The sequence below is a fragment of the Somniosus microcephalus genome, chromosome 19 (assembly GCF_052327205.1).
Source record: "Somniosus microcephalus isolate GS21.2 chromosome 19, FLI_Smic_1.0, whole genome shotgun sequence".
Taxonomy (NCBI): Eukaryota; Metazoa; Chordata; class Chondrichthyes; order Squaliformes; family Somniosidae; genus Somniosus; species Somniosus microcephalus.
In genome coordinates this window covers 55048654-55064315 of record NC_141005.1, presented here as the reverse complement: position 1 = coordinate 55064315, position 15662 = coordinate 55048654, and the positions used below count along the sequence as shown (strand labels likewise).

Below are 15662 nucleotides of genomic sequence, written 5' to 3'. Positions count from 1 at the left end.
ATAAAGCTAGGCTGACACTGCAGTGCAGTGCTGAGGGAGTGCTGTACTGTAGGCGGTGCCATCTTTCAGATGAGACGTTAAACCGAGGCCCCGTCTGCTCTCAGGTGGACGTAAAAGATTGGCACTATTTCGAAGAAGAGCAGGGGAGTTATCCCCGGTGTCCTGGCCAATATTTATCCCTCAACCAACATAACAAAAACAGATTATCTGGTCATTATCACAGTGCTGTTTGTGGGAGTTTGCTGTGCACAAATTGGCTGCCGTGTTTCCCACATTACAACAGTGACTCCACTTCAAAAAGTACTTCATTGGCGCTTTGAGCCCTCTGGTGGTTGTGAAAGGCGCGATATAAATGCAAGTCTTTCTTTTCATGTAATGGTTCCCTTATTAAAAATCTACAAGCTCAATACATTCTTTTAGTTTCACTGCAAAATTTATGTTGCTCCCCCCTTGCTTTCAACGGACTGTTCTGCAGATTGATGACATGGTTTGAATGCCTCCTTGGATTGTGTCTGTAACTCATGACCTCATCCAGTGGAATAGTTCATCTGAAAAGAGGGCAGCGACATCATTTTTTTGGCAATGCAATTTAAGGTGTAAACTCAAGATTATGTATTTTTATGCAAGAATTTGACAGCTTTCTCTTAGTTCATAATATTGGAGCTATTGGATCAAAGGATCAATTTAATGCTTTTTGAGAAATACGTGCTAAAAACTATTCTCATCACTTACTGTTCAGATACACTGCAAGTTACTATGTCTGCACAAGCCTTTTTTTAGACCAAGGTAAACCTAGATTAATGGATATCTATTTAGCTCACTGCAATACATTTGCAGTCCCTGAGAGAATTTTTAGGTATGTCCTCATAAAATGACCTTGGAGCAATGTAATATTGAACTCGTGTTTACATGGCTGTATATTGGTCAACTATAATTTAATACATTGAGCTATGAAAATAGTAATGTGCCCAAAACTGGGACTTAATAATATAAGGTTTATATGTCGATTGCTGTATCGAGTGCATGTTACCCGGAACGATCTCCTCCCTCCATCAGATCCTCGAGCTTTTCTGCTTTAAACACATGCAAGCACAAGCTTGCCAACAGGCAAGCTCGGGGGCCATGCTTGTGTATGTGTGTTTGTTTTTTTATTCATTCACGGGATGTGGGAATCGTTAGCAAGGCCAGCATTTACTGCCAATCTCCACTAGCCCTTGAGAAGGTGGTGGTGAGCCGCTTTCTTGAACCGCTGTAGTCTGTGTGGTGAAGGTACTCCCACAGTGCTGTTAGGGAGGGAGTTCCAGGATTTTGACCCAGTGACGATGAAGGATCGGCGATATATGTCAAAGTCAGGATGGTGTGTGACTTGGAGGGGAACTTGGAGGGGTATGTGTGTGTGTGTGCACACGTATGTGTGCTTGGGTGTATGTGCATTGTGTGTGTGTGTGTGTGCATGTTTGTTTGTGTGTGTGTACGTGGCCTTTATATAAGTGACCTGGGCTTAGGTATACAAAGCATAATTTCAAAGTTTGCAGAAGACACAAAATTCAGAAATGTAGTAAACAATGAGGAGGATAGTAATAGACTTCAGGGGGACATAGACAGACTGGTAAAATGGGCAGACACATGGCAGATGACATTTAATGCAGAGAACTGTGAAGTGATCCATTTGGTAGGAATATTGAGGAGAGGCAATATGAACCAAATTATACAATTTTAAAGGGGGTTCAGGAACAGTATGGAACAGGTTCAGGAGTGTATGTGCACAAACCTTTGAAGGTGACAGGACAAGTAGAGAAGGCTGTTAAAAAAGTATATGGGATTCTTGGCTTTATTAACAGAGGTACAGAGTACAAAAGCAAGGAAGTTATGCTTGAACTTGAGAAACACTGGTTAGGCCTCAGCTGGAGTATTGTGTTCAATTCTGGGCACCACACTTTAGGAAGGATGTCAAGACCTTGGAGAGGGTGTGGAAGTGATTCAATAGAATGGTACTATGGGATGAGGAACTTCAGTTATGTGGAGAGACTGGAGAAGCTGAGGTTAAGAGAAGATTTGATAGAGGTGTTCAAAATCATGAAGGGTTTTGATAGAGTAAATAAGGAGAAACTCTTCCCATTGGCAGAAGGGTCAGTAACCGGAGGTCACAGATTTAAGGTGATTGGCAAAAGAACCAGAGGCGACATGAGGAAACATTTTTTTACACAGTGAGTTGTTGTGATCTGGAATGCACGGCCTGAAAGGGTGGTGGAAGCAAATTCAATCGTAACTTTCAAAAGGGAATTGGATAAACACTTGAAGGAAAAATATTTGCAGGGATGTGGGGAAAGAGCAGGGGAGTGGGACGAGTTGGAGAGCTCTTTCAAAGAGGCGGAGCAGACTTGATGGGCTGAATCCTTCTGTGCCGTGTCATTCTATGATTCTATGAACCTACGAAGCTCAATACATTCTTTTAGTTTCACTGCAACATTTATGTTGCTGCCCCCCTTGCTTTCAACGGACTGTTCTACAGATTGCTAACACGGTTTGAATGCCTCCTTGGATTGTGTCCGCAACTCATGACCTCATCCAGTGGAATAGTCCATCTGAAAAGAGGGCAGGAGCATCATTATTTTGGCAATGCAATTTAAAGTGTAAACTCAAGATTATGCATTTTTATGCCAGAATTTGACAGCTTTCTCTTAGGTCATAATGTTGGAGCTATTGGATCAAAGAATCATTTTAATGCATTTTGAGAAATCGACTGTGCAATTTATTACTATTACAGTGTGTTAGAAACTATTCTCATCACTTACAGTTCCGATACACTGCAAGTTACTATGTCTGCACAAGCCTTTTTTTAGACCAAAGTAAAGCTAGATTAATGGATGTCTATTTAGCTCACTGCAATACATTTACAGTCCCTGAGTCCAAGAGAAGTTTTATTTATGTCCTCATAAAATGACCTTGGAGCAATGTAACATTGAAAACGTGTTTACACAGCTGAAAATGGTCAACTATAATTTAATATATTGAGCTATGAAAATAGTAAACTGGGGCTCAATAATTTGAGGTTCTTATGTCGATTGCTGTAAAACCAGGAAAATGCAGGGGGTTGAGTTGGAAGAATATTCCCAAAAGATGTATGTTATAAATGAGATTTTTTTCCAAAAGAAGTCCTGTTTCACTGAAGGAACTTTAGCTATTAAGAAGACGATAATTAAATGTGATTCAAAAACGTAAAGCACTGCAGGTGAAATAGGCCAAAAAAGTCAACAAACGGCATTTTTGGTCTTTTTGCCCTCGTTCAACGCAAGGCACTGAGGCCCAGCATCTGCGCACTATGAAACAGGAGTAGGCCATTCAGCCACTTGAGCTTAACCTGCCATTCAAGTAGATCATGGCTGATCTGTACCTCAACCCCATTTACCCACCTGTGTCCCATATCCCTTGACACTCTTACCGAACAATAATCTATCCATCGCAGTCTTAAAGATTCCATTTGACCCAGCACCCACAGCTTTTTGGGAGAGTGAGAGCTGGATTTCCACTACAGTTTGGATGAAAAAATGCTTCCTGATTTCACTGTTAAATAGCCTAGCTCTAATTTTATGCTGTCTTGTTCTGGACTCCCACCAGAGGAAATAGTTTCTCTGTATCTGCCCTATCGAATTTTTAAAAATCATTTTAAACACCTTGATCAGATCACCCCTCTTCCTTCTAAACTCAAGTGAATACAAGCCAAATTTATGCAACCCGTCTGCATAACTTAATCCTTTAAGCCCTGGTGTCATTCTCGTGAATCTGCGCTGCACCCTTCCATTTTTGTTTCTCTAATCTTGCTAATACTTAGCTTCAAATCGCACCATGCAAAACGCTGAGAATGGGTATTCCTTTGGGGGTTCTGAATGTGCTGCACAATTGAGATGAGGAGGACGAGTTTTGGAAGGGCCAACAAATGCAGGCACAATAACCCCTGAGGTTCTTTTTTGCCACTCTTGTAACTACCCCAGGACCTGGGTTAATCGACCCATCCACATGTACTTGGACATGTTAGAGGAAATGTCCCGTCACTTCACAAGACAGGCTACCAAAGTGTAGTGCTGTCTGCTATACAGTGATCGGCAGACAACGTTTAAACCAGAGACAGCTCTTCCTGTGCACATGAAGCTTCCATGCTACCAGATTCTTGCAAGCCCTCCTGGAGACAACTGCCACACCAGGTAGTCTGCTGTGTCCACATGTACCAAGAAAGTGACAAACACCACGTTTGCAAGGGACAACCCCTTCATTACTTTTCCAGTGGAGAGGAGGCATCAGCTGGACAGAACACACAGCTACACTGGGCGCCAAGGTTTCTCTGAATGCAAGACATGATAGGTGGAACCCCATGTCGGCATCAGGGAATCTTTATATCAGCCCAATGGCCTTCTTGAACAGAAAGGGTTTACACTCAATCACTGTTCAGATAGGGAACATTGTAATGAATGCCAGCGGCTGTAATCCAGGAAGCAGACACAATCACTTAATTTTATGGAATTCCACAGTCCCTGCTTTATTTGAAGGAGAGGAAACACAGCGTGGATGCTTCTTAGGAGGCTATCTTTTGAATCCACGCCTTTTGAGCCCGCTGAGAAACCTCCTAACAACAGGGGAGCCCCTTGGCCAGGGAAGCCTCAGCATCTGTTTGCTGTTCCATGAGTGCCACCTCCACGCTCACACACAGTGTGCCAAGCGGGGGTTCTACAATGGGCAGGCGATCCACTCCGCCAGGTTATTGCCCAGGTGGCGAAGACAAAAACGTGCCTTGGTCCCAACCTCAAAAAAGAGCACCTTCTACTGAACCACTGCCATGCTTTCCCACTTCCCACACAAGCCATCTCTGATTGTTAATTTAGTCCCAATTAATGTTGAATTAGGTGCAATTCTTTTTGCTGTAGATCCATGTCCACTAGGACCCAGATGGAGACTGGCTATACTGACAAAAGACCTTTATGTGCTCAGCCAAACAGAATAACCACACTGAATCTAATTCACTGACCCCTTTCTAGGGTTTCTAAGAACATAAGAACCAGGAGCAGGAGTAGGCCAATCGGCCCCTCGAGCCTGCTCCGCCATTCAATAAGATCATGGCTGATCCAATCTTGGCCTCAACACCATTTTCCGCTCTCTCCCCAGACCCCTTCACTCCCTTGTAGTTCAAATGTCTGTCAATCTCCGCCTTGAATATATTCAGTGACTCCGCCTCCACAGCTCTCCGGGGTAGAGAATTCCAAAGATTCACGACCCTCTGAGAGAAGAAATTCCTCCTCATCTCCGTCTTAAATGGGCGACCCCTTATTCTGAAACTATGCCACCTAGTTCTAGATACCCCCACTAGGGGAAACACCCTCTCAGCATCCACCCTGTCAAGCCCCCTCAGAATCTTATGTTTCAATAAGATCACCTCTCATTCTTCTAAACTCCAATGAGTATAGGCCCAACCGGCTCAACCTTTCTTCAGAAGACAATCCTTTTCTCCCAGGAATCAACCTAGTGAACCTTCTCTGCACTGCCTCCAATGCAAGTATATCCCTCCTTAAATATGGAGACCAAAACTGTACGCAGTGCTCCAGGTGCGGTCTCACCAGCGCCCTGTTTATTAGAGCACTTGTGTGCAATGTCCCCTCTAAGCTGTGCGGTGGCGCAGCTGTCTGCCAGTCCCGCGCAGCCCGGGACCAGCTTTAACAATGTGAAATGTCGCGCATGTCAGAAACTTTGAATGGGCGGCGCAGCCCATTAAAGGGAGCACGCACCCAAATTTAAAATTAGGGGGAACATTGCTTGTGTGTTATTAGAAGGAATCAGGCAATGCCTTCATACACATACTTACTCTCTGTTATAGCAGGACCTGCTGTACATTGTGACCCTTCGCTGTAGAGGCTCTAACTATGCAAGCAGTAATGACATCGTTACATACAGAGTGTTCGTAACTCCTAGGAACACTGTTATGAACAGATGTTCCCAATGAGAATTTTAATGGGATTTTTGTCAGTGTCTTCTCCGTGCACCTCCGGCAACTAATCATAATTTATCATATTATAGCTGCAGTATTAGCTAATAAAAGCTGAAAGATCACAGATTGGAATGCCCTTTAATATGCTGTGTGATTCATTAAAATCTTATGTCTTATCTTCTTCCATATCTCTAATGAGGGTCTAAAAGTACACAGTGCTGTGCGGCAAAGACTTTTTTTGTTAAACATCACCTTTCTACTTAATTGGTTCATTGACGTAGCCAAGACTTGAAGACTGAGCCATTAATTTAATATTTTACCATCTTGTCAAATTATACATTCAAAGCATTGTCAAATTAAAGTGATATCCTCTCCGGTAGGCCATCTAGGCCACACATGGATAGGATCCCAAGTTTAACCAATATCATTCTGTTCAGTATATTCTATCTATGCAGTTTTGGTGTGGATGGTGTCTGTAATTAATTCATCCTCAGGAGCTTTCTTTAAGCCAATATTGAAAATCACAGGATATTAAAGGTTCATTAGCGGCTGTATCATTTTGTGAATTTACCTCTCTGCTCAGTTATTTTATTTGGACACTTTATTTTCAATTGTTCACAGTTGTTCACAGTAATCTATTTGCAGACATATAAGCTAAATAAATCAGCTGGAGTACACAGTCAGCATTCGACAGATTGATCTTAATTTACAAAATTGCAATGAGAGAACTGTGTTTCTAAGTGTTGCTGTTGGAGATGGTTACTCCAATCTACACAAAGCATATTAATAAGATCTTTGTGAAATTGAATAGATTTATGTTTGACAATTTGCTCGTGTTGGATATGAAAATTGCAAGGGGCCTACTTCATGCACAAAGTAAATATACAATATGAATTTTGTGGGATTTGGGATATTATGCAAATCAGACTGTTTCTGGTTTGGCTATTCCCAATTTTCAGCCTTCCTCTCCTGGAGGCATTGACTTATGCTGGGCTGCCAACAGGTTCAGGTGACCAGCCTTCCCATTTCAGCTTGGACAGTAGGTTATTTCATTGTAACCAACATCACAGCCAAACGTGATTTTTTTTTACAGTTCCGATCATCGATTGCCAGGAAAACAGGACTTTGGATCTCATTTTCATCCAATCGAAGCCAATCTTAAATGACAGGGATCCCAATTTCAGAAGGGACATCGAGATGGCCACCCCCACCCTGGCTCAGTAAGTTTATCTAGTAAGTAGTCGAGCCATACAGACCAGCAGAATTCCAGGTTCGGTCTCCTCATTGTGCTAAGTTAACTAATCTTAAACAAGGCAGTGTTTGTGGTGTTGCAATTGGGTTCAGCACCCTGTGTTTTGGATGAAAAAATCAGGCGGAAATCCTCCTTCTGATTACTATTCAGAGACTTCTGCTGGAATTGCACCTGTCTGAATGTGGGATGAAAATTAAAACAGGATTGGGCTCAGCTGTGATGGCTCCCATAGTCAAATACCCCATTGGCACTCACTGTTGAGGCTCACATGAGTAATTGCTGCCTGGAAGGGGCCCACAGTAAAAAAAACTTCAAAAGAGCAGAGTAAAAGAATTGGAAAGAAAAGAAAAAAACTGATGATACGACAGAGGAGGGACTGTGGAAAAGGTAAGTAATGTATTTAAAAATATAAAAAAATGTTTCAAAGGATGCAAATATGTAGAGTAGGGAATTACAGAATGACAAAAGTTATTGGAAAAATAAGAAATAGAGAGACATAATTGGAAGGAAAAGAGAAGGGAAAAAAAGACAGAGCAAGCTGAAGACTTTTTGGTTTACTTTAGTAGTTTAGGGTTTCCTGACTTTTAAGGTTTTTTAATCTTAGCAATATAATGGCCTGGATTTTGCGGTCAGCGGGGTAATTAAGTGTTACGCTGCAGGAATCCGAACCTGTTGCAATGCCCCAAACGAAAAGTTGCTGTCAGGCACTGCGGAGTTGAGTCCAGCGCAGTGGCCCACGGATCCCAGGGGCGCACCGTGTGCGTAAGCCTACTTGGGATCATGTGGGGCGGTGCTCCAATCAGGAAACAGAAGGGGGGAAAAATTTGGTTGCTTTGCACCTCCAGTTAGCACCTAGTGCCCGGGCGCAGCGCCGCTAATGCCTCCTGTGAAATTCAGCGGAAGGTTAGCGGCGGCGGTAGCCGATAGCGTCCCGCAGCGCTGTGCCTCCAGCGATGACATCATCGCCGTGCGCAGCGCCCCCTGACCTACCGCCGGACGCTATGTCTGACAGGGTCAGGGTGGCGTTTTTGCGGCCGGGGCGGTGTAAATGAAAGGGCAGGTGCGTACACAGCGTGTACACACCCGTAGGCATTGGAAAATACGGGCCAATAGCTGATCCAGAGTCTAGAACTGGCAGTGGTCTAAGGGTTATGCTAATCCTAGATGATGGCCTTCCTGGTGCTGATAGGTATGAGGAGGGGGTTTGGTTTATTATAATAATAATAACGATGATTAAGGAAATGTTAATACCAGACAAGATTGAAGCTAAAAGGTAAACCTCATACCTGCGCAGTCTGTGGTGATTTTGCTGCTTGCTTTCTTTGGCCTTGCTGCATCCATTTGTACCCGAGGCCTGCACCATCGTACCTGCACTCGACGTCTCAATCCTCCTTTCATCGTTCCTGTATGACTGGTAGCTCGATGTACCACTGTGGTAAAAATACAAGAAGTGGAGAATTTAAGTCACTTTGACCAATCCAAGTACAACCCTTTTGTTGTTTGACACAAAATGCGAGGGAACAGGTCAGACTCGGAGCAGTGGGGGTATCTTTCACCTTCCCCGCCCCGGCAGTAAGATGGCAGAGTGGATCGCACTCCTGTTGTCGAACCCGTCCGATTTTCATCCCGTTGATTACTGCCCAGGCGGAGAAGGTGAAAATGATCTATTTTGAGTCCATTATAATGGTTCATTTTGACTGACTATGAAAATGAGGGCGACCAAAAATTGTTGCTTCAATGGCATTTCAATTACTCGTCCCATTTCTAAGCAATTGTTCAATACTGCTGTCATAACACTGAGTCCTATCTGGGTAGAAATTGTCCCACGCAATTCTTATTGCCTGGTGATGAATGACATATACAGTCTTTATCTGTTCAAAGCAATTCAGCAAAGGTGTTAAAAGCTATTCGTCATCTCAATAGATTGCGAGATATTGCACTAAAACATTGTTCACTCAAACAATGCATACAATGTGAAAGGGTCACAGTGAGGTGCCTATAGTCATGACAGGATTGAAATCTATTAGAAATTGAAAGCTTGAGTTGGAAACGTGGCTGTGGAATGACGTGGACACAAAAGATTAGAGTCTAAAGCATCAGACTGCAGAAAGAAAGAGCTTTAATAGACAATGACAGCGGTTTTCACCTGGTAATCAACAGTAGATTATCGCTTGATAAACTTGCTATGACTATGTCACAATTGGCAATGCTTCAAACACATGAATCAGAATTGATATCCACCTCTTGCTGACAAAAGAGCCCCAAAATGGAATAAAATCATCTCCTTAAATCCTACTGTAAATTTTATAAAATAACGATCCTGGAAGTGATTTCAAGACTGAAATCCTTTCCCGGGATTCCTGCAAACCCCTCAGTGATATAGGTGCCTTGCACTCATTTGTGGGCGTCCACTTTTCCATATGTAAATAATGAGATCATAGCTACGTGCGAGTCCTGCAGAATTACGTAGTGGGAAATGGGGGATTTGGAGGCTGGAGGACAGCAGTTATGTGTGAGGCTCACATTAGCGTGTAGGGCATTGTAGTGAGGTGTGAAGGTTGTAATAAAACTGAATGGGGGCAATGGAGACCAGGGAAGTAATATTAGGTGCGATGATTGAAATGCTATAGAAAGGGAAAGTTAGAGTGTTTCAAATTACCACAGGAAAATTATGGTTACTTTTATACATATCCAAATATTGAAATTGTACAAAAATCAATTTAATTCCTTGTGCAGGTGCCTCATTTTCTTGTTTGGATTTGATTAAGAAGTCTGGTCAGTTAGAGATAGCAAACAGAATGTAACTAAAGGATCAGTAATAATGATCAAGCGAGCAGAGTAACAGCCTTGGCTAAGAATGGGAACATATATCTTGGGGCCAGTATGAATTGCTTGTTATCTATACCTGTAACAAGCACACACTGAAGCATTAGATACTGGGGTAATTCTTCCAATTACACACTGGTGGTGAGAAACGTTGCCTACAGCCGGTGCACATCGGAAAGTTACTGGCTGGCCATAGACGCAATCTTTCATCACCTGAGGTTATTGTCTCAGACCTCCCTGTAATGGTTTGGGCCTTTTGCCAATACTTCTGTCTTGCGTTTATGGCAAAACAGCTTCCATTAATACACAAAGTCTCCTTTGACATGAAGCACATTCCCTATGAAGGGCTATTAAGTAGGGCACCAGTTGGTCACTAATTATGGTATATAGCACACCAGCGGTCATGTGGACTGGCCATCACATTCTCCTGTTGCCTTTGAAAGGCAAAAAACACCACAGCAGTGAACCACTGCTAAACTAAAACTATTGGCATTTTTGACACTATGAGCACTATATAGTCGTGAGGCAATGCAGGTGTTTGAAAGACAATAAAAACAATAAACATGGAGGGTTAGAATTTCTGTTTGGGGATGGGTGATTTCCCACCGTTTGTCATAACTTTATCAGAAATCCCACAAAAATGATGTAAAAACTATTTCTCCAGAGTTTCTGTCTCAGTGAATGATCGAGGGGTTACGGTGAAGGATCGGGGAGTTACGGTGAAGGATCGGGGAGTTACGGTGAAGGATTGGGGAGTTACGGTGAAGGATCGGGGAGTTACGGTGGACGATCAAGAGAGCCCCACAGAAATTCCAGGCGAGAATCTGTCCACAAAGGATTGAAATAACATTCGTACAATATATTTCTTACACGGCTTGATAAGGGTTAGGACTTTGGATGAAAGTTTTTTGTCGACCTTCATCTTCGCCGATCTTCAGTGCACATCCTTTGCTATGATTTATGCCTGAGGAATTGATCACATTAGAGGCATTTTTTCGACAACAGCTGTCACACTTTGTGAATAGGGAGTAAATTAAATCTTACATGTTCCTGATGCAGAGCTTCACATGACAGGAGCACTGAAGCACGAATAAGGACCTCAGTGTTTTAATGTCAGATGTGTATCTTCCTGCAAACATTTCCTTTTAATGCTTCAGCAATCAGAAAATTACGGTGAATTATCGGGGAGTTACGGTGAACATAGAAACATAGAAGATAGGAGCAGGAGTAGGCCATTCGGCCCCTCGAGCCTGCTCCGCCATTCAATGCGATCATGGCTGATCATCCAAACTCCGTACCCTGTCCCTGCTTTCTCCCCATATCCCTTGATCCCTTTAGCCTTAAGAAATATATCCAACTCCTTCTTGAATATGTTTAATGAATTGGCCTCAACTGCCTTCTGTGGTAGAGAATTCCACAGGTTCACCACTCTCTGGGTGAAGAATTTCCTCCTCATCTCTGTCCTAAATGGCTTACCTCTTATCCTTAGACTGTGACCCCTGGTTCTGGACTCCCCGAACATCGGGAACATCCTTCCTGCATCTAGTCTGTCTAGTCCTGCCAGAATTTTATAAGTTTCAATGAGATCCCCTCTCATTCTTCTAAACTCCAGCGAGTATAAACCCAATCAACCCAATCTCTCCTCATATGTCATTCCTGCCATCCCAGGTATCAGCCTGGTGAATCTTTGCTGCACTCCCTCCATGGCAAGAACATCCTTCCTCAGATAAGGCGACCAAAACTGCACACAATACTCAAGGTGCAGTCTCACCAAGGCCCTGTACAACTGCAGCAAGACATCCTTGTTCCTGTACTCGAATCCTCTCGCTATGAAGGCCAACATACCATTTGCCTTCTTAACCGCCTGCTGCACCTGCATGTTTACCTTCAGCGACTGGTGCACAAGGACACCCAGGTCTCGTTGCACTTCCCCTTCTCCCAATCTATTGCCATTCAGATAATAATCTGCCTTCCTGTTTTTGACACCAAAGTGGATAACCTCGCATTTATCCATGTTATATTGCATCTGCCATGCTTCTGCCCAATCACCCAACCTGTCCAAATCATACTGGAGTTTCTCGGCATCCTCCTCACAGCACACACGTCCACCCAGCTTTGTGTCATCTGCAAACTTGGAGATATTACATCTAGTTCCCTTGTCCAGATCATTAATATATATTGTGAATAGCTGGGGTCCAAGGACCGATCCCTGCGGTACCCCACTAGTCACTGCCTTCCACTCGGAAAAAGACCCGTTTATTCCAACTCTTTGCTTTCTATCTGCCAACCAGTTCTCTATCCAAGTCAATATCTTGCCCCCAATCCCATGTGCCTTAACTTTACACGCTAATCTCTTATGTGCGACCTTATTGAAGGCCTTCTGAAAGTCCAAATACACCACATCCACTGGTTCTCCCTTATCTATTTTACCAGTTACATCCTCAAAAAATTCCAGTAGATTAGTCGAGCACGATTTACCTTTTGTAAATCCATGTTGACTTTGTCTGATCCTGTCACTGTTTTCCAAGTGCTCTGCTATTACATCTTTTATAATGGACTCTAGCATTTTCCCCACTACTGATGTCAGGCTTACCAGTCTGTAATTCCTCATTTTCTCTCTACCACCTTTTTTGAATAGTGGGGTAACATTAGCTACCCTCCAATCCATGGGTACTGTTCCAGATTCCATCGAATGTTGGAAGATGATCAGCAGTTCATCAACTATTTCTAGGGCCACTTCCTTAAGTACCCTAGGCTGTAGATTATCAGGCCCTGGGGATTTATCGGCCTTCAATCCCGTCAATTTCCCTAACACCATCTCCCTACAAATACTGATTTCATTCAATTCCTCCCTTTCATTAGACCCTATGTTCCCCGGCATCTGTGGGAGGTTATTTGTGTCCTCCTTTGTGAAGACAGAACCAAAGTATGTATTTAATTGATCAGCCATTTCATTGTCCCCCATTATAAATTCCCCTGATTCTGACTGCAAGGGACCTACGCTTGACTTCACCAATCTTTTTCTCTTCACATATCTATAAAAGCTTTTACAGTCAGTTTTTATGTTCCCTGAAAGCTTACTCTCGTATTTTATTTTCCCCCTCTTAATTAATCCCTTTGTCCTCCTTTGTTGAATCCTAAACTGCTCCCAGTCCTCTGGATTAGTGCTTTTTCTGGCCAATTTATATGTCATCTCCTTGGATCTTATGCTATCCCTAATTTCACTTGTTAGCCTGAAGGATCGGGGAGTTACGGTGTTGATCGGGGAGTTACGGTGTTGATCGGGGAGTTACGGTGTTGATCGGGGAGTTACAGTGTTGATCGGGGAGTTACGGTGTTGATCGGGGAGTTACGGTGTTGATCGGGGAGTTACGGTGTTGATCGGGGAGTTACGGTGTTGATCGGGGAGTTACGGTGTTGATCGGGGAGTTACGGTGTTGATCGGGGAGTTACGGTGTTGATCGGGGAGTTACGGTGTTGATCGGGGAGTTACGGTGTTGATCGGGGAGTTACGGTGTTGATCGGGGAGTTACGGTGTTGATCGGGGAGTTACGGTGTTGATCGGGGAGGTACGGTGTTGATCGGGGAGGTACGGTGTTGATCGGGGAGTTACATTGAAGGAGCGGGGAGTTACGGTGAAGGAGCGGGGAGTTACGGTGAAGGAGCGGGGAGTTACGGTGAACGATCGGGGAGTTACGGTGTACGATCGGGGAGTTACGGTGTACGATGGGGGAGTTACGGTGTACGATGGGGGAGTTACGGTGTACGATGGGGGAGTTACGGTGTACGATGGGGGAGTTACGGTGTACGATGGGGGAGTTACGGTGTACGATGGGGGAGTTACGGTGTACGATGGGGGAGTTACGGTGTACGATGGGGGAGTTACGGTGTCGATCGGGGAGTTACGGTGAAGGAGCGGGGAGTTACGGTGAAGGAGCGGGGAATTACGGTGAAGGATCGGGGTATTACGGTGAAGGATCGGGGAGTTACGGTGGACGATCAAGAGAGCCCCACAGAAATTCCAGGCGAGAATCTGTCCACAAAGGATTGAAATAACATTCGTACAATGTATTTCTTACACGGCTTGATAAGGGTTAGGACTTTGGATGAAAGTTTTTTGTCGACCTTCATCTTCGCCGATCTTCAGTGCACATCCTTTGCTATGATTTGTGCCCTAGGAATTGATCACATTACAGGCATTTTTTCGACAACAGCTGTCACACTTTGTGAATAGGGAGTAAATTAAATCTTACATGTTCCTGACGCAGAGCTTCACATGACAGGAGCACTGAAGCACGAATAAGGACCTCAGTTTTTTCTTGGGCCGGATTTTCCGAACTGAGGCTCTCTACGGGCGGATGCCTCCGATCGGAAAAAATCTAAGCACTTACCTGCTAGCTCCGTAGGCCCAGAGACTTGCGATCCCGGGGCTCTGCTCTACGAAATGCGCAGAGACTCAGGTATCCCAGGGGCGCAGGCGGTTCGCAAGCCCCCCTGGGATCACGTGGGCCATGGGGACCCAATCAAAGAAAGGAATCACCCTTCGCACTTTTGACAGGTCTCTCCGCACGGATCTGTCAAAAGTATGAATGGGGATCACTTAAAAAAGTTAAACATTAAATAAATGTTTCTAAAAAATCACGTATTTAAAATTACATTAAATTAAATATTTTAAACAAAAATTAAATTTTTTGAAAAAAATAATTAAAGTTTTTTACGGGGCTAAAAATAAACTTCCCTTTTTAAAAAAAAAAAGTATTTTAAAATTATAAAGATGAGTGAAATTTTTTTTTATTTTTTTTAACTCTTATGCTGGTAAAAGCAGGCCTTACGCTTTTACCAGGCATAAGATTTTGAAAGGCTTTCCGCGGGCAGAGGCTGTGCAGAAAGCAGAACTCCCTGCCTGCAGAGGCCCTTCTCCTGGGCAGGCGGTTGATCCGTCAAGAGGATTCTTGACAGATCGCAAGTGCCGGGTTTCAGCGTATACACTTTGCATGCCTAAACCCAGCACTTGTGCGGCCACCTATGGGTGCGTACACACCTCGTACACACCCGCGGGGGTCAGAAAATCCGGCCCAGTGTCTCTTCTTCTCTTAGGCATTCTCCTGGAGTCGAGGGTGACTTGCTTCCACTCCAATATTGTGGGTTCTAAGGTGACTATTGAGTCTTATACGGGATCTACAGACTCTGCCACAGGTCAGGCAGGTAGTGGTTGAAGGGACAAGTGGATGGAGTGCCTGGTTTGTCATACACTCCTTCCGCTGTTTGTACTTGGCCACCGTGTGCTCCCGACAACTGTTTGTCGCCTTCTCGAATGCATCTCCTTCAATTTGAGCGGTCTTGGGCCAGAGTTTCCCAAGAGTCGATGAAGATGCTACATTTTTTCAAGGAGGCTTTGAGGACGTCCTTGAAGCATTTTCTCTGCCCTCCTGGAAATCGCTTGCTGTGACAGAGCTTGGAGTAGAGCGCTTGTTTCGGGAGTCTTGTATCAGGCATGAGGACAATGTGGCCCATCCATCGGAGCTGATTGAGCGTGATCAATGCCTCAATGCTGGGGATGTTGGCCTGAGATAGAACATCGGTACACCTGTCCTGACAATGGATTTGCAG

At 44.0% G+C, this 15662-nt stretch overlaps 1 protein-coding gene and 1 long non-coding RNA gene across 12 annotated transcripts in view; one reads left to right on the top strand and one right to left on the bottom strand.

Moving 5' to 3' along the window:
• srrm4 (serine/arginine repetitive matrix 4) overlaps nt 1–15662 on the bottom strand; it is a 361375-nt gene that overhangs the window by 81045 nt on the left and 264668 nt on the right. For all 3 annotated transcript variants that reach the window (XM_085961798.1, XM_085961799.1, XM_085961800.1), the window contains exon 2: nt 8513–8656. In XM_085961798.1, coding sequence (XP_085817924.1) covers nt 8513–8656 — 144 coding nt within the window. The remainder of the gene's footprint in view (nt 1–8512; nt 8657–15662) is intronic.
• The window catches only part of LOC147104445 (uncharacterized), a 185212-nt gene that overhangs the window by 96534 nt on the left and 73016 nt on the right, over nt 1–15662 (top strand). For 7 of the 9 annotated variants that reach the window (XR_015072341.1, XR_015072335.1, XR_015072340.1 and 4 more), the window contains one exon: nt 7068–7207. This is a non-coding gene — a long non-coding RNA (uncharacterized LOC147104445). The remainder of the gene's footprint in view (nt 1–7067; nt 7208–15662) is intronic. The other 2 variants (XR_015072343.1, XR_015072336.1) reach the window with 1 other exon arrangement.